The sequence below is a fragment of the Orcinus orca genome, chromosome 21 (assembly GCF_937001465.1).
Source record: "Orcinus orca chromosome 21, mOrcOrc1.1, whole genome shotgun sequence".
In the NCBI taxonomy this organism is placed as follows: domain Eukaryota; kingdom Metazoa; phylum Chordata; class Mammalia; order Artiodactyla; family Delphinidae; genus Orcinus; species Orcinus orca.
In genome coordinates, this window is record NC_064579.1 from 3,047,437 (window position 1) to 3,070,293 (window position 22,857).

The following is a 22,857-nucleotide window of genomic DNA, read 5'->3' on the forward strand; positions in this document are numbered from 1 at the left end:
TCTGTCTACAGGTAAAGAAAGAAAGAAAGAAATGATGAGGGCTACTCAAATTCACACAAGGTAATGGGCTTAGAATTCACAGCCCTAAAATTTCCAGCTCACCTGAGTCTCCTAGATTCCTTTCCTTCTTGCTGGTCAACACCCAGAGGCAGGGCAAAGGCCAGAGAGTCAAACCTCCCCACCAGCCCGGGGAAAAGAGAGGTTTGCCAGCCCCATAACTTCCCAGAATGAGCCCATTTCTCTTATTTAAAAAAAAAAAAAGCAAACAAACAAAAAGGCCCTACCTACACGTCTTATCCTCTTACCAATTCATCAACACAGCAGAATGCTCAAAACTCAACAACATGCTATAAAACCTGCTAGTCCTGGACACTACGGGCTTGTGGTTTCTCCCTTTTGTCTTTAAAATGGGAAGAGTGTGAGGGCTGGAGGGCAAAGAGAACAGTCACAGATCAAGATCAGCTGGAAGAAAACTTTCCTGCCTATGTCATTGCTGTCGTTGGGTTACTTTCTCCCTCTAAGAGTCTGTGGTTTGGGCTACGCCCAAAGAAGTGGCCTGGCCTTCAAGATGGGAGCCGTCCCCCAGTACCTGTAGACTCGGATGCCCGCGCTCTGCTCACCTCCCGTTTGGCAGGTATCCCACCACCGTTGTGCCCACCACCAGGAGGCTAATCCCCGTGAAAGCAAGAGCTATCCTGTAACGAGAAGACAAGTTACAACACAGCAGACAAATCTGTGCCCCGAGTACAGAACTGGACGTGTGAAAATGGAACTGGGCGTCACGAAACCCCCCCGCAAGATCTGATCACCTGGACCCCGACAGGAGTCCGGGTCCCTAGAAATGCGGGCAGGCCTATCAGAAGCAGAGGGCGTTCCGCTTCCAGGGTGGCAGGACACCACGGGTTTGGCGTTCAGCCGACACCCTCTCCGCAGGCACTGGCAGCAGCCAGAACGACGGGACGGCCTACTGATGGCTGCGCCGCCCTCACACACCTGCTGCCCTGTGGTCTTACCCTTCCCTTTGGCCCAGCTTCGCTGTGAAGCAATAGGAAATAGGGCCCGAAGGTACCAGCAGCCGACAAGACATACTCAGAATAGCATGTGGTACAGAAACACTGGGAGATCAGTACTGCCTCTGTCCTGGAGAGGAAGCTGCAGGAACAGAATCAGCCAGGCCAGGGGAGGGGCGGCCAGGAAGAACATCGTGTTCCCCGTCCCTGTGTTTAGTCAGTCCAGACAAGCAATTTGTCTTTGAGAAACCCAGCTACGTCTGATACGCAGACAATCCGAGGGCCCTTAAAGGACAAGCCCCGGTGCAGCCTTCCGAGAGCCAGATGGCCTGGCCGGTGAGAGAACGGTACTGTCCTCCTCTCTAAAGTGGGAGAGCAAAGCGGAGGGGCCGGGGGCACGGGCAGGCAGATCAGGCATCGGGCTAGGCCCTGCCTCACCTGAGGGGCAGGAGGAAGCAGTACCGAATCAGCACTCCTAAGCCCCAGAGCACGGTGAGCCGAAGGCTGATGTACTGGAAGTTATAATTGGTCCTGCTCAGCAAGTTCCAGGACTCCAACTCCTCTGCCGAGAACCTCTTTGTCACCTCGTCGTCCATGATAGTCTCCATCCCTTTCCGGCAGAAGTAGAAAATGTCAGAGAGCTCAAACTCGTGAGTGTTGTCCAGAGCCTTACTGCTACCACTCCGGCGAATTTCTTTGATCTCTTCTTCTAGTGACGTGGGATCTTTTGCAATGATTCCTGCAAGAGAACAGCCCGGTCAAGCGGCCCGCTGGGAGAAAGCACGCTGGGAACGCTCAGGGTGCTCACCAGTGACGAGTGGGAGCGGGGCGAAAGCGCGCGGGAACGCAGCTCCAGGGGGCCGCTGCGCAGGGGGACGGACACCCCGTCTTACCGTTGGTGTAGGGCTTGTAGAGCTGGTGGTTCTTCTCCTTGGCGCCTCGCTCCATCCTCAAGGTCGCCCACTGCGGAGGGAACAGCCACACACCGCGATGAGCCCCTTCCTCGCTCGGGGGCACCTCCACTTCCGTTCCGTGACAGACTCCAGCCCGGTGCCCCGAGAGCAGACTGTGGCCGAGAGAGCACTGGCTCTGGAAGGAAACTTGGAGCCCTCTCCTCCTAGAGGATACCCGTCCCAGATAACCTGGACCGAAAGCCACGTCCCCGGCGGTCACGAGCAGGGAACTAGCAGCTGGGGTGAGCTGCTCGGGCCTCGATTCTCACGGCCTCCCGGGTCCGACAGTCCACGGACCTCATGGGTTCCTTCGTTTCTGCCACACAGCAGCGCTTCACCAACAGCAAAACCAAGCACCCTTTAAGCTACTGCCCGCCACCCGGTGCTGCCTGCCTTCCAAATTATTCCAAGAAAGCAACAATTTTAGTTTTCGAGTCGATAAAGGATTTAAATAATATATATGTCTGGACTGCCCATTCACCCTCTGGGTAACCTTTAACAGGAGACCCCACAAACTTGACACAGAAAGCCTGAGAATAGCTTAGTGTTTAAAATAAAATAAAATTTAAAAGAAAAAAAAGGTATTAAAAAACACTATTTGGAGATAAAAAAACAAAAACAAAACTAGGCTCAAATCCCAAGTTTGACAGTTATGCTGTGTCCCTTAAGCAACTCATTCCAACACTCTGGGTGCTAGTCTTTTCTATCCACAGAACAGGATGATGGTCCTTCAACCTCCTACTTCACGAGGATCCAATGAGACCATATGTGACAGAACTCGGGAAACGGCAAACCCCCCGAATTGTCCTCAGTATCACTGAAATAATATGGGCTCCAGGAAAGTGAGGCTCTTCCTAGATCCTCCCTTCCTTCATTAAATCCTTTTAGCTGTCTGAAGAGAGCCAGAGGCTGGGTCCCTCCTGCTCTCAAATGCTGAGAGGCAGACACACGGGCTCCTGTCCACCCTCCCGCAACGTGGTACCGCAGAACAGAAAGTTATGACCGCAGTGAGTCAAGGAAACAGACGGACATTTTAAAAGGTGTGTTTTCACACTTCTGTTTCCACAGTTCTGCAAGGTAGAAAAGAACCCCATCATTCCATGACGCAGCAGAATCCACACGGCACAAAGCCTCTGGTGAGACTCTGCTGGCAGAGCCTGAAGTGTTAGCAAGGCATCAGAGCCAGGAGCAGGACACGAGCTTAATCAGCCGTCTGACCTCATCTGGAAGTTTCTTCAAACACCACTGTCTAGAGAAAACAGAGTTTACAGAGTCACCCAGTTAGAGTCTAGGGCAGGAAAACTCACACAGCCCACTTCAGGCAGTTAACCCTTGATGGCTTCTGGCACAGGTGATTTCCTTCTAGAAGAAAATGTAAACCTAGCTCCTACAACGGAGGAAGATGAATTCCATCTGGGAATGTCATCGAGGGAAGAGGTGGCTAAGGGGCGAGAGAGCGTACAACAAGCCCGGCACACCAGAGCTGAGGGTTGTCCATTCTGGCCAGGACTCTGCACTGGAGCTGCAAAGCACAGAGCCAGAGAAGCTTGGTTCTGCACTGACAGTTCTGATACTTGGATCTGCTTCTAAGCGGCAGGTAGCACCTGCCTTCAGGCCGCTGGATCACTAGGACTCAACGTCTGTGAGGACGCCTCACGACGGAATGTGCGGGAAGGCTGTGGCTTCTGTTTTAACTGGAAAGGTGCTGGTTGCATGAGAGTCTAGTCCCCTAGCTCTGTCACAAATATCCTCCTGCCCTCCCGCTTTGTACTCGAGCTTTACTTTTCCGAACTTCAGGCACACCTCAAAATGTCTCTGCGCTGAGGAGAGAACCGTCCAAGGTCAGCAGAGCAGGGGAAGAGCGCCGGGCGGGGCCGCCAGGGGCCAGCGCTCGCGACGGGCTCCTTCGCCTTGCTGCGGTGACTCCCGGGAGGGCGATGGAGAGCTACACTTCTCCAGCTTCACTTCAAGAAGCACTGCGTCCAGACGCCCAGAATAAAAGCGAGAGCTCCGGGTTCAGAGGTCATTTCCCCACAACCCCCTCCGTTCCCTTGATCCGGGATGTTCAGGACCAGATTACTTAATTATTCCCTTTTCAGCACCTCCCAGACAGAGACTGTTAGGGGCAAGGACAATGCTGCACTCGAGCTAACAGTAAACCCAACACAGCCCTCGCAGGTGAACGCAGGCCCGGCCCGAGAGGTGTGGGCCTTTACTGCACGCTGTTGAGCACTGCGGGTTAGGAACTGAGTGCACCGGAAGGCCTGACAGTCTCTGCAGCACTAATCTCAGCGGAGACCCGCCCCTCTTCTCAGCCAGCCTCCACCGCACTTCGCACGACCGCACTAGAGACACCCAAAGAACCAGACCCCAGCACCCGTCACCGGCCACCGCCCAGCCAGCGACGACATCCCCTCTCCCTGCTCCGCGGGAATCTCTCAGTAGCTACTGTCAAATCAACAATCCTGACTGCACAGCAGCGTCAGCCTCACGTTTCCAATCACCTGCTGGGCATGACCGTGTGCAAGTCCCCCCATCCTCACACCCCGCCTGAGAGCGAGAGGCAGCCTCACACACCTGACCCCAATGTGCTCCCCTCCGCCCGGCCCTCCTTCCATGGTCCCCAAGCTTCCCCGCCTGAGAAGGGTCCTCCCTGGCTGCCAGTGTCAGGCCACCCCCTTCATCCACCCGCGGCTTCTCCCACCTACAGCTCTCTCCCCCACCTTCCCCCCTCCAGGCCGTGTGGACGCGCACTCCCGTCTCACCATGCAACATCCCCTCCAGGCCCCCAAAGGCTCTTCTCTCCTGAACTAGGTACTGCCTCTAAACCAGACCGCACTTTCTCGCCTCTACCCACTGCACTTCTAGAATGCTTTCTCTCTTTTAAGATCCAGTTCAAAGGCCAAATCTTACATGAAATGCTACCTAACCAATTCCTGCAGTCACAGTTCGTCTCCGCCTGTGTATTTTAACTGGCGTCACATTCTGAATTAGTTCTGTATGCAGACATCTGTCTTTCCTACTAAACTATAACTGCCTCGAGGGGCGGGAGGCAGAACCCAGCAGAATCTGACCAAGCGCCCTGCACTTCGCAGGCAGTCAGTAAGGGCTGCATTTAATTTACCAGCTCCCAGTATTTCTCTTCATCAAGGTCTCCGTATGAAAGACAGCCCTGAACCTAAAACCACTCCCTAGCACCATAATCCCACTCTCATCTCCTTCAGTTCGGCCTTTAAGCTACCCCCGGTGATGCTGGGACGGGGGGTGGGGGCACGGACCCATGTGAAGGAGGCCTTACTGCTCCCACTCCCCAGAGGAGGACGTAGATTGCAGGGTCTGAGGACTTCGGTCAAGTTCCAGAGCTGGTAAAAAACCCTCCAAAAAGTCACGCCTATCCCACCCGGACCCCGCGACCTGTTCAGTCTCTTCACCCCCCTCACAGCCATCACTGGTTTCCGACCCATTCCGCTGTGGAGCTCGACGCCACTCATTACAGCTGGCCCATCATCACTGTACTGAGGGTAAATGTGAAGCACAAACATTAGGACAACTAAGGTACTTTAAGTAACACGCTGCCCTCCGCACACAACCATCTCCCGTAACTCAGCATTAAAAGGACCTGCACTGAGCTGTCTTCCAGGAGGAAAGACCTGGAGGACCCGCCCACGCACACATCCCCCCTTGGCAGGTACCCCAAGGTTCCTTTATATGGGGAGATGAGCTTGATCGTGGGAAACCATTTGTCAAGCTGCGCCGACCTAGGTCCCCCAAAAGCACAGGTATGTGTACTGCACGGACTACCAGACATCCAGCTTGGATCATCTTTATGAAGATTACCTACTAAACTGTAAAACTGGCTTATAAGATCCCAGAAGAAAATGCAGACATAAAATTAAACGTACATGCCATGAACACAGCCATAAAATACTGCCAAGACTGAAAGGTAACAAAAAAATTTTTAAGGTGTTGTCAGCTGTGAGACATGAATGAATGTTTAAAATTCTTTACTATTATTTGTCTGGTCATCTACTGCTGTGTAACAAACCACCCCATAACACTGGCTTAAAATACCACCACCATCTATTCTGCTCATGAATCTGCAAACTGCACAGGGTCCGGCATCGGCTGGGTGTCAGCTGATGCTGGTTGTCACAGCTCCCCTGGGACTGGAATATGGAACACATATACGGGGCCTAGGCTTCCTCACAATGTGGCAGCCGGGCTCCAGGGGCAAGTATCCAGAGGCAGACAGAAGTTAATACTGCCACTTCTAACCTAACCTCACACGTCACACAGCGTCACGGCCACCACATTCTATATGTTAGAAACGAGTCCCCAAGGCAGGTCCCCAACTCAAGAGGAGGGCAATCAGACTCCACCTTTTGATGGCAGATGCTAGAATCACTCGGGGAGCTTTTTAAAAATGCCCACCCAAACCAATTAAATCAGAATTTCTGGGGAGATTCTAGTGCTCCCAAACAAGTATTTTTTAAACACTCCCCAGGTGATTCAGCTGCATAGTTAGGAAGAGACCCATGGAATTAAGATGATCTCTGAGCTTCCTTCCAACTGCAAAATTACATATAGCACCCCAGTTTAGGAAGGGATGAAGAAGATAAAAAAAGGCAAAATAAAGGTCTCGTCTTTATTAAAAAGCACCCACAAGTTTAGGTGTATTTTATTTTATTTTATTTATTTCTTTTTTATTTTTGGCCGTGTTGGGTCTTTGTCGCTGCGCGCAGGCTTTTCTCTGGTTGTGGCGACCAGGGGCTACTCTTTGTTGCGGTGCGTGGGCTTCTCATTGCAGTGGCTTCTCTTGTTGTGGAGCTCTAGGTGTGCGGGCTTCAGTAGTTGTGGCACATGGGCTCAGCAGTTGTGGCTCGTGGGCTCTAGAGCACAGGCTCAGTAGTTGTGGCGCACGGGCTTAGTTGCTCTGCGGCAACTAAGGGCTTCCCTGGTGGCGCAGTGGTTAAGAATCCGCCTGCCAATGCAGGGGACACGGGTTTGAGCCCTGGTCCAGGAAGATCCCACATGCTGCCAAGAGGCTGAGCCCACGTGCCACGACTGCTGAGCCTGCGCTCTGGAGCCCGCAAGCCACAACTGCTGAGGCCCACACGCCTACAGCCCATGCTCCACCACGGGGGAGGCCACTGCAATGGGAAGCCGTGCACTGCAGCAAAGAGTAGCTCCCGCTTACCGCAGCTGGAGGGAGCCCACGCACAGCAACGAACGCAGCCAAAAATAAATTAATTAATTAATTAAAAAAGGAAAAAAAAAAAGATTACCTGTCCCATGGATTGGCCCAAAAATATATGATTATAATCGACATTAAAAGTCACAAGAACGTACATCTGAAAAACACAGTCAATAGTAATAAGGACTTACTTGGCTATGAACTTTAAAATACTAATTTGAGGGGACATTTTCAAAATGGAATAGGGAAGGTACATGGATTCTAGGTCTTTTGTTCCACCCAAAGTGATCCAAATTTTAAAAATTTAGCTACTAAAAAAAAAAAAAAAAAAAAAAAAAAAAATTTAGCTACTACCAAAGAACTCTGGTCTGATTACTCCTATTTTTATGTTTTAAGAATAAGTACTTCCATAGGTCTATGAATTAATCAGTTGCTTATAAACTTGAATAAAAGCTAGACATCACTCACTGTTGTCTCCTAGAAGTTTATCAGCTGTTCTACTCACTCTATACTGATTTACGTTTTTCAGTGGCAAACGGGCATGGGTAGTTACGTGGTTCACAGGAACCCTGGGTTCTACTGAAGATTTTCAGGGACTGAAGTTTAAGAAAATTACATTTCCTGATTAATTAAAACAAACACTAAAGACTGACAAGATTACTACTTCTCAAACTTTACTGTGCACCTGGGGCTCGCTGGAATGCTGATCCTAATTCAGTGGGTCTGGAGGGGGCCTGTGACCTGCATTTCTAACCAGTCTTGGGTGACACTCAGCTGCTGGTCTCAGAGCACTCTCTGAGTAGCAAGACAACCCCAGAGACCATAGGTAGGGCTCAGAAATCTTACTGTTGAATGTAAGTACTTAAGTAAGTACAAGCGCACCACAGCAGCATTACGGACAGCAGCCGGAAGGTGAAAACGGCCCGTCAACAGATGAATGGGTAAGCGGATTATGGTACAGACACACAGTGGAATACTACTCGGCCATAAAAACCGAAGTACTGAAACATGTTACAAAGTTATGCTACATGACAGGAGCCAGTCACAAAAGAGCACACTTTATGTAATTCCATGAAAATGAAAGATCCAGAATAGGTCAAGCCAGAGACAGAGCCCAGGTTCACGGCTGTCAGAGCCAGGGGAGGGGAAGAAGGAGGGCAAGTGCTTAATGAGTGTGGGGCCTCCTTCCAGAGAGCTGAGAGTGCTGTGGAGCCACACAGAGGTGGTGGCCCGGCAACGCTGCAACTACCGCAAATGCCGGCGAACCGTTCCCTTTAAATGGTTACCTTTAGGTTCTGTCAACTTCACCTCCATTTTTTTAATGTGAAAAAAAGTCATATTCTTATATAAAATACCAAAACTCAAGATTCAGTAATATACCTAAAAATATTTCCTGCTGTAATGTAGCATTTCATACAGCTCACTTCATCTTCCAGAGTCACTATTTCTTCACTGGTTAAGTCTATCACTGATAGATACCCTGGGCCACTGCAGAATTACATACAGGGAACCAAAGGAAAACGACTGAGACTATTCTGAACCGTAAGATACTATCTGAACAAATATAACTGTGCTGTGTTTCCTATTATGGTCTCAGCCATGGAAAAGATGAACCTGAAGATCTGGTGACTACTGAAAACAGATCCTGCTAATAAACCACCACATCTCTGAAGAGACAGTTAAGAGGCTTGTGGCAGAGATCAACTTCCAGGAAATATCACTTCTCACTCATTTCCTTCCCACTGTGACCAGTTCCGTTCACTGGTATAACGACTTAAGTTCTGACATATGTTAAGAAATATACTCTTCTCCTCCTCTTTCAGAAAATAGAAAAATTCATCAAATGCCCTTTTCTGTTACTTCTTTTTGTCTGAAGTGCAAGAACGTATTAAGATAAACATCTGAAAGAGAGAAAAGACTCTCCCATACTTATCAGTCAGGGAATATGCCAGCAGCAGCTTTGAGTTGCAGTATCTGTTACATCACTGCCCGGCAGTGACTTTTTCTTTCATTCTTAAGGCCCTCCGTTTGAAATAAACAGGCAAGGTGTGGGGTCATGGAATAGGTGCCTTTGCTCAGACAGACCAAACACACAAGTCCCTTAGCTCAAAAGAAAGACTGCTGAAGGCTTTCACAAGCTCACGTTTAGTTATTCTTTCTACTCAAAATGCCACTTCCTTCCCATTCTCCCAACTCTCCCCACATCCAGCAGCGAGTTCACAATCAACCAGACAAGAACAGCTCTTTTTGCTAATGGTACTTCTTCCCTCCTCCGTGAAGCAACCATTTGTAAACAGCACACTCACCGCAAAGATCTTTAACAAAGTTTTCATGTAGAGCTTTCGGATACCAAAGGAGACTCCGAAAATGGCGGGGGCTATGATGAAAACCAGGAGGAGGGTGAAGAGGACGGTCAGGGAGATGCCCAGGAGGCTGACAATCAGGCTGTCAAAAGGCAGCAACAGGAACATGGTGGAGGATGCAGGCCAGGCCAGCGCCCTCCTCCCCACGAACAAAGCTCGGCCTCAGATGGTCCTCTCCGACAGCACCGGCCTGGGGAGGGGCACCAACTCCATTCCCAAGTTCACCTCACTCGACGGCCGGAACAGAGAGCCTGGGAGTAGGATGAGAGCAAAAGGGGGCCCCCGAGGCGGCCAGCCCCCCCCAGAAGAGATGGGCTGCAGGGGTGGACGGGGCAGGGTCAGTCTTCAGTGCCAGCATCCGAGGCCAGACAGAGTGTCTGGGCGAGTGAGCGGCGAGGGCGCGATCTGGGCTCTGCTACTCTCACGCTGCTTCCAGGAGTTTTACTTTTTCTCCTGTCCAAGAGCATTTAGCAGATAAATCTCTCCTGAGGATGTGTCATTGCCAGAAGTACCAAGAAGAGTTCAACTCGGTGCCAGAAAAATCCTGATAACTCCAGCAGAGGAGGGCGACTGCTGGCGCTTCCCACAGAAGGCTAGCGAACATGAATATGTGGAAGTTAAATAACTGTTCTCCTTAAAACTCCTTCATAAGCTGAAATTGCGTCCATCATAGAGGGTTCACACCTGGCCCCGTGCTTCCCCTGGAGAGGCTCCAGGCGCACTGCTCCCAGGACCCTCCTCTCTGGAGAGCTAGAGGCTGTGCCAGGAGGCCGCAGGTGCTGGCACGGCACGCCTCATGCTGCCTGCGGTGCGTGGAATTCCAGACGCGTCTGGCGCTGGTTTCCTCTGGATACTTTTCTCCCTAAGGCGCCCTTCTCAGCGGTGACCCGGGTCCTTGGCAAGAAGTTGCTCACATGCTGCCGAAGCTGGAGGTGGAGACAGAAACACCATCCGTCACACAAACACAAACCAAGGGGAGACACATCACGATGCTCTGGGGTTGGGCCCGGCGCGTTTTAGGGTCAGCCTAGAGCCTGTGCCGTTCTCACAACATCAAGGTCAAAGGGACTGTGCAGAGCAACAGGTGGCAGACGCGCGTGTGGAGGAGAACCACAGATGTTTCATAGTTCTCAACCCCGGTGAAACGACGACCTGTGGCCGCTCAAACTTTTCTAATAGAAAATGTATGCATATTTGGGGTTAGTAGAGGCAAACTATTACATATAGACTGGACGGACTACAAGGTCCTGCTGTAGAGCACAGGGAACCATATTCAATGTCCTGGGATAAACCATAGTGGAAAAGAATATGAAAAAGAATGTGTATGTATAACTGAGTCACTCGGCTGCACAGCAGAAACTAACCCAACATTGTACATCAACTATACTTCAATTAAAAAAAAAATCAATACCGTAGACTTCAAACAGAAGAAAAAGAAAATACACGGACATAAGACGCATCTCAAAAGACAAGGAGGGTGTACTAGGCGGAGTACACGTGCCTCCTACCTGTCCCCCCACTGCCCAGAGTTCTTGTCCACAGATGCAACCGCATCACCAGCTTCGTATTCTTCCTGAGACGTTCTACGCACACACGAGGAAATGACTCTGGCCCACCTCGCGCCCAGGCAACAGTAATGACGGCACACCACAAACACTGCTTTTTGTTTTGTTTTGTAGCTTAACGTGTCTTGGGAGAGTGTTCCCGCAGTGCACACGGAGCTCCCTTACTCTCTGAAGGTGCATGGTTCTCAACTGTTAAGAACGTTCCCTGATTTGGTTAACTGCTTTCCTGAGGTTGGACACCAATGTTTCTACCCTTTTTTTGTTATAAATAATGTAATGAATGTGCCTACACGATTTAGCATACAAAATGCACATGCAAACATATTTGCAGGATCAATTCCTAGAAATGGAATTGCAGGGGAAAAGGAAATCTAGGTTTTAAAAAAATAATAACTCTTGTTTTTATTTATTTCCCCCCAGATTTACTGACATTTAACTGACAGGTAACACTGAGCAAGTCTGCAGAGTACAAAGCATGATTGATACACCTACATATTGCACACCTGCATATCGCAACGTGACACCCACAGAGTATTAGCCAAATATTTACCTTTTGTGTGTGTGTGGTGGGAACATTTAAGATCTACCCTCTCAGCAACTTTCAAGTATCTAATAGAGTGTTGTTAACTATAATCACCACACTGTACATTAGACCCCCAGAACTTCATTTTATAACTGGAAGTTTCTACCCTTTGCCCAACATTTCCCAACTTCTCCTACCCCTTGATCCTGGGTAACCACCATTCTTTTCTCTGTTTCTACAAGTTCATATTTTCTGAATTCCACATTTATGTAAGAATACACAGTATTTGTCTTTCGCTTCTGACTTAGGAAATACAGTTTTAGTATTACAAGATATTGTCACGTTTTCTACATAGATTAACTCCTGCAGCCTTTCTGGCCACTCTTTTTTTTGTTCTTTAAGACTATTTACACTGGGGATCACGCTTGGTGTTGTACATTCTATGGGTTTCAACAAATGTATAATGACATGTGTCCACCACTAAGGCACCACACAGAGTATTCTCACTCCTCTAACAATCCTCTGTGCTCAGACTATTCATCCCTACCTACCCTAACCCCTGGCAATCACTGGTCTTTTCACTGTCTCCATAGTTTGGCTTTTCCCAGAATGTCATATGGTTGGAATCACAGAGTATGCAGCCTTCTTGGCTTCTTTTACTTAATACAGCCACTTATTTTTTTAAATTTCACTATTTCAATTTTATATTACTCACTCTTAACCACAAGTTACCACTCCAAGTTCTGAACTTGGGAACATCCTATCATGTCTCTCTGGCAAACATTTTGGCCTCACGCCAATCACCTTCTGGCTCAGTTCCAATACTTTTAGAAGTTCAAGAAATGGAACAAATGAACAGGTGACTGACTTCACCTTGAGTTCTGTCCAGTGCTGTTTAGGATTCAAAGCCCTTTCTCATGTTATCTCACAACCTGTCAGTATGTATTCTTTCCGTTTTACCAGTTAGGAAACTAAGCGAGGGAGACACGGATCCCGTTCTCTGACTCCTAACTGCTCCCATTACATCCCACACACCTAGCAATGAAATTAAAAGACAACGTTTCAGTGGCAGGGATCCTCCACTTCTTCCACGTTCACGTGACCATAATCATTGCTAACGTTTACTGACTGCTCACAGCACGGACACTGAGCTAATACAACAAGCACTGTGCACACGCCGTCCTCACTGAATGCTCACAACAACCCCACAGGGGAGTTACCATCACGGCTATGAGAGGTGAGGGAGCGGAGCTTAGAGGACAAAGTCACCCGGAGCCACACAGCTATAAATGGCACAGGAGGAATCTGGACAAGTGCGCCTGTCTCACAGCCCCGCTCTTTAGCCACCAGGCCCTCCTAGCTGTCAAACCACCTTGAGCTACATTAACACTTCCTTCACGCCAGGCCTGCTCGATAGAACTTCCTGCCATCAGAGGAAAACCACAAGACAAATCTGGATTCGCGCATCGGAATTTGGTGTTCTCAGAATCCAAGGTACAAACCTGCTCGTTCATTTTTAAAAACTGGCCAAGCTGACAGTACATGCCAGATTTCTAATGACATCCCAACGGACGTTCAGGAAATTAGAGGTATTTCTGAGACTTAAGTCAATTCGCTGAGTCACTGTATTCCTTAAACCTGTCCAATTCCAGCCTAATTCCAGGGCCACACCTCTGTCCCACTCTCCCATCCCTGCCCCACTGCACAGCTGCTGTCACATTAGCCAAGGTTACCTTGAGTTCCATGAACCAAAGGTGACCAACACCGGGGTCACTTTGACGTCCCAAGCCAGAGCTTAGATCACATTCCTCTGGATCACAATCAACTGAGAATTTCCAAGGTTATTCTGGGTTCGTGTCCCCAAAACATCAAAGTAAACACATTTAGCAATAATTTCGTCACCTAGTTCAGAGGTGGACACACCAGGCCCACAGGACAAACCTGGGCCAGTTTTTACAAGGCTCGTGTCCTAGGAACGGTGTTTACATCTTTAAAGAGTTGTAAAAAAAAAAAAAAAAAGAATAACATGTGACAGAGACCACGGCCAGCAAAACCTCAACTACTTACTATCTGACCCTTTAGAGTAACAGTGTGCAGACCTCTGTCCCGGCTGCTCTTTCCTCCCCTCCAAGGCAGTGACCTCCCCCTCGTTGCCCTCCACTCCCCGCACCCCCAGAGACTCCAGGACTCGCAACAGCAACTAGCCAAATGAGTTCTGTGGCCAACATTAAACAATCCTCTCGTGAATTCTTAGAGGCAAAGATGAGGCCAGCACACTGTGGTTATCAAACAGGCCTCCAAACGTCTTGGCGGACTAGCGGACCAGCCATCACAGCCAGAGGTGCTGGCGTCTTAAGGCCCCTTAACACAGACTTTGGTCTCTGGAAATATCGGGAAACTGCTCACATGAGAACTCCATCACAACACAATTTCTAGATAAATGCTCTTGTAAGAGAGGCTATCACTTTGCCTCAAGTAAATATAACCACGACTCCTTGGCAGGAGGCAGGGGAAGCTATCAGCTCAAAGGACTAGTTACCCCTTCTCTTCCATTCCACACCTTTCAGCCAAATCCACTGAGAGTCGCTTGGACCAATGTTCCCCCAACAGTCCACATGGTCCAGAGAAAAAGAGAAGACCCAACCAGTTCTGAGCCTTTTAGGAGGGAAGATGGCCTCATCCTAGGAATGTGGCAGTCCACCACCAAGCTAATGAAACTCTTCAACCCACTGAATGGCAAATCTGGGCCCTCAAATGGCCCACTTTCCAGGGCCTCTCAGTTCTCAGGGTGACGACGTCAGGGCACAAACTACGTGCCACACACCATGTTAGGCATTAGGCACTCAGTGCCTAGAGACAAGTATTCAGCAAACAGGCACATACACAGTCATCACTGCCCACTTCGATGACTGCCAACAAGAAGAGAGTCCTAGGTGGAGAAAGAGGAACCCTCCTGCACTGTTGGTGGGAGTGTAAACTGGTGCAGCCACGATAGAAAACAGTATGGAGGTTTCTCAGAAAACTAAAAACAGAGCTACCATATGATCCAGCAATCCCACTCCTGGGCATTTATCCAAAGAAAACAGAAACATTAATTCGAAAAGAGCCATGCACCCCAATGTTCACTGAAGTATTATTTACAATAGCTAAGATACAGAAGCAACCTAAGGGTCCATCAAGAGATAAATGGACAAAGAAGATGTGGTACATATATACAATGGAATACTATTCAGCCATAAAAAAGAATGAAATTTTGCCATTGGCAGCAACATGGATGAACTTGGAGGGCATTATGCTAAGTGACATAAGTCAGACAGAGAAAGCCAAATGCTGTATGGCTATTGCTTACATGTGGAATCTGAAAAATACAACAAACTAGTGAATGTAACAAAAAAGAAGCAGACTCACAGATATAGAGGGCAAACTAGTGGTTATCGGTGAGGAGGGCGAAGGGGTAATATAGGGGTGGGGAACTAAGAGGTACAAACTATTAGATATAAAATAAGCTACAAGGGTATACGGTACAACACTGAGGATACAGTCAATATTCTACAATAACTATAAATAGAGTATAACCTTTAAAAATTGTGAATCACTATTTTGTACACCTGTAACTTACATAATATTGTACATCAACTACACCTCAACTAAAAAAAAAAATATGAGTCCTGGAAGAGAAAATAAAGGAGGGAAATCAGGGCTTCTAAACCAGTTCTGACTCGATCACAAGGCAGAGACTATTACGATTTGCAGCTATAGAAACTTCTTTTCTGCTAGCTCTCCATGACTCTGTGACACATCCTACACTTCAGGAGACCATACCTACTACCAGAATATGTCCAGAGACATGCCACATACGAACTCAAAAAGGAGAAGATATGCCATTTCATTAAAAATAAGTGCTTAGGCTACACCGGGAGAATGCATTTTTAAAGCACACTAAGCACAATGTCTGTTATACATATTAGATCTCAATAAATGGTACATATTGTCACTTCATTATGATCAGAAGACACCCAGAGCACTGTCTGCAGTTCTAAATACCAAACTTTTTAAGAGGGCTAGATAGAGAGGAAGGCATTTCAAAGTATGTCACAAAACCCACAAAGGAAAAACTACTCCGTGGTGCCTAGCAAGCACTAAGTGCTCATACAAAGGGGAGCTGTAAAGCCAAGAAATGTGAATTAAAAGTACAGTGAGGGGCAAAAAAGGTTTCTTATAACCCACCCTATTGGTGAAAATGAGAAAATACCCTCAAATACTGCTGACTAGAGTGTACAACGGTACAACCTCTATGCAGAACAATTCGGCAATCACCGTCAGAACTTGAAATGCATATAACCTTAGATCCAGCAACTCTACTTCTAAAAACTTACGCTAAAGATAAACTGCAACAGTAGTTCTCAACCAGGGGCGATTGACTGTAGCCCCTGGGGAACATCTGGTAATGTCTGCAGACATTTGTGATCGTCCTAACTTGGGATGCGGGGCTCCTGGCATCCAGCGCTGACTGTGGACAGGGATGCTGCTAAACGTCCTAAAAAGCTCAGGCCGCCCCTGCCACAACAAGGGAGTATCCAGCCCCAAATGGCAACCGTGCGGAGGCTGAGAAACCCTGCGCAAAAGGAGGTATGTGCAAGGTTACTGACTCCAGTACTGTCTGTAATATCAAGAGAAACATCACTGTCCATTAGTCAAGGATACAGTGGAATACTAGTCATCTGTTTAAAAAAAAGAGAGAGAGTGAGACATCTACATATGCACCGAGAAGAAACAACCTCCCAGTGAGATGCAGAACAAGGTCCACTGCAAATACCAACTGTGAGGGAGGGAGGAAAAGGACAAATACATACAGTGTGCGTGTGTACCTGCAAAGACACACATCTCTGGGAAGAGACACAGGAGACTGGCAATGGCAGCCGCCTCTAGGAATGGAAGGAAGGCATCACTTTATCTTTTTGGTACTTTTAAAACTGTATTTATCATTTTTGAATAGGTAACAGACTCATGATTCAAGAATCAAAACAAACACTTCAGGGTTTGAATCCTCACTCGATCACTTAACTGGTAGTGTGAGTGTGACTTTGCGTGAATTACTTAATCTCTTTAAACTTCTGCTCAACATCTACTAAAAAGAATGTTCACATTTCACAGTGTCTGGAACAAGGTAAATGTTCAAAATACATTAACCGTTATTACTGCTACACTAAGTTCCTGTTATTATGAAGGAGAAGGGGGCACTGGAAGGTATTTCCCAAGAAGTCATGACATTACACTGACAAGAAATCTCTTTCGACACCACTCCTGCCTAAAGGTGTTTACAATCCCTAAGGTAGCTGTCGCAAACCACAACTTTATTAGTGAATCACTGAGAATTCTAATGCAAGCTCCTCTAATGGCTTAAATTATTAGGCTTGGAAGAGTTGAGTGACGAGACAAGCTACAAAATTGGCCAGTAACAGAGGCAGGACTAGAACTTACATCTGCCTCCCAACCCCCCGTCTTGTGGTCTTTCTGCTCCCCAAGCTGGCCTCTCCTTTGCTTTGGGGCAGGTTACACTTGAGAGGAAAGCCATCCATTTTTCCTAGTTTACTCTGTCAGGTCACAGACCCAGCAAATGCCCCCATTCTGATGTGATGGTAAATAAATGCACGTACACAGAGGAAATGTACGCTGGGGGGAATTTGATGTCAAGCATGTCAGAGCAGTGGAGTATAAGAAATATGCCTGAATAGGACGCTGCTGCTTAGGAGGAAGGGTGTAAAAATGTTTCCAAGGAGTTGGGACAGCACAGAGCTGCTAGGTGAAGTGAACCTGAACTGCTGAAAAACCAGGGATATGCTTACGGCCAACAGCAATCCTGGATAAAACAGATGGTCCAAGACAAAGCCAGGATATGTCAGGCTCAAGGATGACTCAACTCACTAGGAAGAAGATAGGAACATGGTCAGTTTCAGGGTCTTGGTCTTAACTAAGGTCATTCTGACCCTAAGTACTTTCTCCTTGCCTAGAAAGGCCTCACATCAGCTGGACCTGGGTAACAAGAAATGTGGTACCAAGTTCAACCCAAAGCAACATAACCTGCAAAGCTGGAAAAGAAAAGAAGGACAAAGATACAGGATACACTGACATTCTGGGGCCATCAGTTTAAGAAAGGACAATTCCATTTGCTGGGACTATAAGACCCGAGAGGTTTCGTTACCCAACCTGAACGCTGCTCTCAGAGTTCCATTTCAAAATCAGTGCTCTGACATCTGAGTACTGTATATGTAACTGGAAGCAACTTCCTGGCCTTCTTTTTTCAAAAATTTGTGTCTGGTTTATTTTACTTAGCATAATCACTCTGAGAATCATTCATGCTGCTGCTGCCCGTGTCAACAGTTCATTCCCCATTGCTGAGCTGTTTCCCTTGGTAGAACAGGCCACAGCTTCTCTATTCACTCACCTAGTGATGGGTCCTTCCAGCTGGGAACTGTTACAAATAAAGTCGCTACCTACAAACCTTGCATGGACATACTTTCATTTCTCCTGCGTAAATACCTAGGAGTGGAATGACGTAAGTGTACGTTTAGCTTTTAATGAAACGGCCAAACCGGCTTCTGAACTGGTTGTACCATCTTGCATTAATTCTCACCAGCAGTGTCTGAAAATTCCACGTGCTCTACATCTTCACCAACACTCAATATGATCAGTCTTTCTAATTTTAGACATGCTAATGGATGTTAGGTGGTATCTCACGGTTTTAATTTGTTTCCCTCATGACCAATGATATGAAGCATCTTCCATGTGCTTATTGGCCATCTGTATATCCTCTCTGGTGAAGCGCTCAGATCTTTTGCCTACTTTTTATCAGGTTATTTTATTATTGAGTTTTATCACTAGCCATTTTTTAAAAGTCAAACCTTCCCTCCCATGACTAAGCAGTCTCTTTACAATGAGAAAGCATTTCATCACAAAGGCACAAAATTTGTGAAACATCAGACTTCTTGGTTCAACTTGCCACAAGGTTGAAACAACCCTAATTGTGCAAAGAAAAGTCACCAAAACCACAAACTCTACTTTAACCTCAGACCTGTATATTACCAGGAACATAAAATGCTCTTTCATCTTTATGCTCAGCTGACAGTGATTCTGCACTGTCCAACACAGCCGCTGCTAACCATGTCTGACCCTTGAGCACTGGCGATGTGGCTAGTCTAAACTGAAACGTGTTGTAAATGTAAAACAGACTCTGGAATTTCAGTGATTTAGGGTAAAAAAAATGAATGTAAAAGATCTCGTTAATAATTTGTACACTGATTACATGTTGAAGTGATATTCTAGATAATCTGGGTTAAATAAAATATATTATTAAACTTATCTTCACCTGTTTCTTTTTACTTTTTTTTAAAGTGGCTACTAAAAAATTTTAAAAACTATACGTGTGGTTTGTGTTATGTTTCTATTGGATAGCACTGACCACAAAGTTTTAAGGCAGACTCTGAAGATAATGTATCTCCAACTGGTAACGGAAAAAATACATATAGTATCTTCCCCGCCCTACTCCTCGGAGGTGTGAAGAGAACAGTGCAAAGGAAGGGGCTGAGAAATGGACTCAGGAGTCGTCTGAGGTTGGAGGCCCAGCTCTGTTACTCTCTGCTCTGTGTGACCTTCAATAAGTCATTCACCTTCTGTGGATTTAAGTTTCCCCAGCAGCTTTTTGGTTTCTGTTTTTTTAATTCAAAAAGTCAACAAAAGCGTATCATGTGCCTACTTTTTACAAAGCATCATTCTAGAATTGCAGATCTTGAGCTAACAGTTTAATAGAAGGCAAACACATTAACAACTATTATGAAGACAAAATAAAAAGAGCTCCCAGAGAGCAAACCAGCCTGTAGGGCTGGGTGGCGTGTGCATGTATCAATGTGTTTTAAAAGAGAGAGTACCTTTAAGGACTTACGAAAAACTCCAAGCACTTACAACACTCCTCCTAACTCTAAAATTCTGTGCTCTTAAAAAGCATTCATCATGCTATAGAGTAAGCATTATTATACAGGGAACTGATGACATTTGCTCAGGTCCTCCCCATGAATGTAGTGATACAGTAAGAAGTAAATGACATGCCACGATGAGGTTGTTTTACGTGAAGAAACAATTCTGCAGTACAGCTCAAGCTTAACCAGGACCAAATATTCTCCAACACACACCAACCCCTCAGCCAAAACATACAATTCCCCCACCCCCTCATGTCTTCAGGGGCAATGATTTACCAAGACACCCTGATGCTGTTCATTTGAGTGGCATTTCCATAAACTGGATGTGCATGACAACTACGTTTAGGTCACAAACTCACAGAAGAAAGGTCCATCCTGAAAATAAATTTATAAACAATTATGTCATATCATATAAACTGAACTTACAAGCAAACTCCAAGAAGTCTACATACAAGGATTCCCTTGTTCACAGCATCCCTCAGGCAGCATTTAAGGGTAAAAAAAATTGAGGCCCAAGTACTGAACTTAGCCGTCTTTCCTGAGGTATGGAAACTTAACTGCCTGAAGTGTGCTAGGAAATACAAACCATGGTTTTGTTTAAAAAAAAAAAAGCCTAACCCTGCCCAGGATTCTTACCTGATCATGGCAAGGAAGGATGTTTTTATGGGAGGGCGCTACTGTTCTCTCAGCCACAAGAGCATAGCATCAGGGGTACACCCCCTAAAAAGCATTCCAGTTTCCCTTAGTCACTCTTCATTCAATAGCTATGAATGTCATCTAAATCTTTTAAAGCTTGTACTTATTCTGTTTGGATTTCAGCTTTTAAGATCAGCATCTTCCCATGTTTCCTAAAAGCTATGATGAGAACTCTTCAACTTATCCCAAATCTAGCTTAAGAAATAATTTAAGGCCTATCCCCTAGTTTCATTATTCCATATTTTGGTGGAAAGGTTCATATTTGCCTACCCAAGCCCTTAATCGGAAGAGTTTTCAGTCACAGCCCTTCCACACACTTCTCTTTCCCAAAGGAAACAACATAAACGCAAGCAGCATGGTACAGGAGAAAGACTAGATGCAGAGTTGGGAGATGTCTTTTCCAGCCTCAGTTCAACCTCTCATTCTCTGTAGATCTGGACAAGTCACTGAACCTCTCTGGGCCTTGAGGGCTCATCAAAAATGAAAAAGACAAGATGATCTGGAAGTTCTCATCCATACCTTCTGTTTTAACCTGTCCTCCAGCCGCTTAATTAATTTTTAGATGCCCTTTTCTGGTGCTTCTCCAATGCTATTATGTATTTGGGACTTGAAGTACTTGTAATAGACTATGTCCCAATAAAACTAAGTTATGGCTTTACTCCATAAAGCCATAAAGTAAGATTTTTATTTTGACTCTCAAGCTACTTTTTTTTTTTTTTAAAGAACTTGGCTCATTGAAGGAACATGGTGTTTTTTTTAATAGATGTTGGGGGTAGGAGTTTAATTAATTTATTTATTTTTGCTGTGTTGGGTCTTTGTTCTGCGCGAGGGCCTTCTCTAGTTGTGGCAAGCGGGGGCCACCCTTCATCGCAGTGCGCGGGCCTCTTCACTATCGCGGCCTCTCTTGTTGTGGAGCACAGGCTCCAGACACGCAGGCTCAGTAGTTGTGGCTCACGGGCCCAGCCACTCCGCGGCATGTGGGATCATCCCAGACCAGGGCTCGAACCCGTGTCCCCTGCACTAGCAGGCAGACTCTCAACCACTGCGCCACCAGGGAAGCCCTTGCAAGCTACTTTTGACATCAAGGATTTATCCCAGAGATATGGGGGCGCGCGGAAGGGGGATGTGGATTAGACATGCTCAGTCACAGGTGAGTTCTTGAGGCTGGATGATGGGTACATGCTGGCTCACTATTCTATCTACTTTTCCATGTCTGAAATTCTGCATAATACAAGGTTGAAAAAAACATCACTGTCAAAGTGAGAAAATAATACCGAACTGGCATTAATACAGGACTCTTTTCTACCATCTCTGGCATAAGAACAATTGCTTTTCATACCGTTTCCCTTGGGTTGAGATAGAATCTACAAGACATGAAACTAAACAGACGTACTCAAACTTCAGCCAAAATTAAGGAAAATGAACCAGAAAGCAAATTCTTCAACGGATCTCAAGAAACTTATCAGCGAGAAGGTCCGCGGCACAGAGGCCTTGAGCAGTGAGGCACTGGTATGTAGTACAGCATGGAGCTTACTTCCACAGAACTACAGTATGTTTCATACGGTATATTTTCCCTAACTTTCAACTGCGAAAGTTAAAGCCCTCTGTGACACGGAGAGTGAGGAAGTAAGACCCTCCGGTAGGAGGATGCTTCGCAGGGCGTGAAATCAAAACGGAGAGGCAAGGGATATCGAGGGTTAAGAAATCCTGAAGAAAGCAAAATGGGGATCCTCTGGAGAACAGGAGCGGAAAACGTACATCCCAGGGACACCAAAGAACTTGAGCGGTCACGGTGAAGGCCTTTCCCCGTGATCTTTCACCCTCCCGAGCGCGCGGAGGGCAGGCCGCGGGGCCCGGGGTTCGGCAGGACACGCGGGGGCGCGGGCCGGAGGGCGCCGCGGGGACGGGCGGGCCCGCTCTACCGCAGGGAGGGCGGCACGTTCCGGCGCCGGGAACCCCCCGGCAGCGGCAATGGTGCCTCCCAACGCCGTGGGGTGGGGGGTGCAGGGAGCGGGGTCGCTCGACCGCAGCCCTCACGGGCGCCAGCCCAAACCCCAGCTCCCGCAGACGCCCGTGACCTTCAGGAACGGGCCAGCCGGACCGTACTCACCTTCCTCGAGGCTCCTGGAGGCAAATCCCTCCGGGGACCGTCCGCCCCGCCCTCGCCGCCGCCGGCCGAGGCGTGCGTAAGGACGTGCGCGCGCCCGCCCTTTGTCTATGCCGCCTTGACGTGACCCTCGCGTCCAGTCCCCACCCTCCCGTCGTCTAACCTCACGCCCAGTACCCACGCGCTGGCGCGCGCCCGGTCGGGCTGGGCGGGGCCCCGAGGGGCGGGGAGATGGGGGCGGGGCGCCGGGAGATAAGCAGACGGGGCGCCAAGTCTTGGGCCGGGGAGGCGGGGAGGCGGGGCGCCAAGGGGCGTGGCGATGGGGAGGCGGGGCTCCGAAGGGCGGGGCGCCGGGGAGACGGGCAGACGGAGAACCGAATGGAGGGCCGAGGAGGCGGGGCTCCGCGTCCCGAGCCCCAAGTGGGCGCGCCCGGTACCCTCCAAGCTGCCACCTGGCGGGCGAGGACCGCTGC

General features: G+C 47.8%; 1 protein-coding gene across 4 annotated transcripts in view; it reads right to left on the bottom strand.

Moving 5' to 3' along the window:
- GPAT4 (glycerol-3-phosphate acyltransferase 4) overlaps window positions 1-22,539 on the bottom strand; it is a 31,409-nt gene extending 8,870 nt beyond the window's left edge. Inside the window, exons 1-5 of one of the 4 annotated variants that reach the window (XM_033415441.2) lie at window positions 22,388-22,539; window positions 9,464-10,446; window positions 1,904-1,973; window positions 1,473-1,749; window positions 621-695 (exon numbers count right to left, since the gene is read on the bottom strand). In XM_033415441.2, coding sequence (XP_033271332.1) covers window positions 621-695; window positions 1,473-1,749; window positions 1,904-1,973; window positions 9,464-9,628 — 587 coding nt within the window. In that variant the 5' untranslated portion in view covers window positions 9,629-10,446; window positions 22,388-22,539. Of the gene's footprint in view, window positions 1-620; window positions 696-1,448; window positions 1,750-1,903; window positions 1,974-9,463; window positions 10,447-13,341; window positions 13,367-17,454; window positions 17,477-22,387 lie in introns of those variants that run through there. The other 3 variants (XM_004285058.4, XM_049704200.1, XM_033415440.2) reach the window with 3 other exon arrangements.
- Window positions 22,540-22,857: the final 318 nt, after the last annotated feature.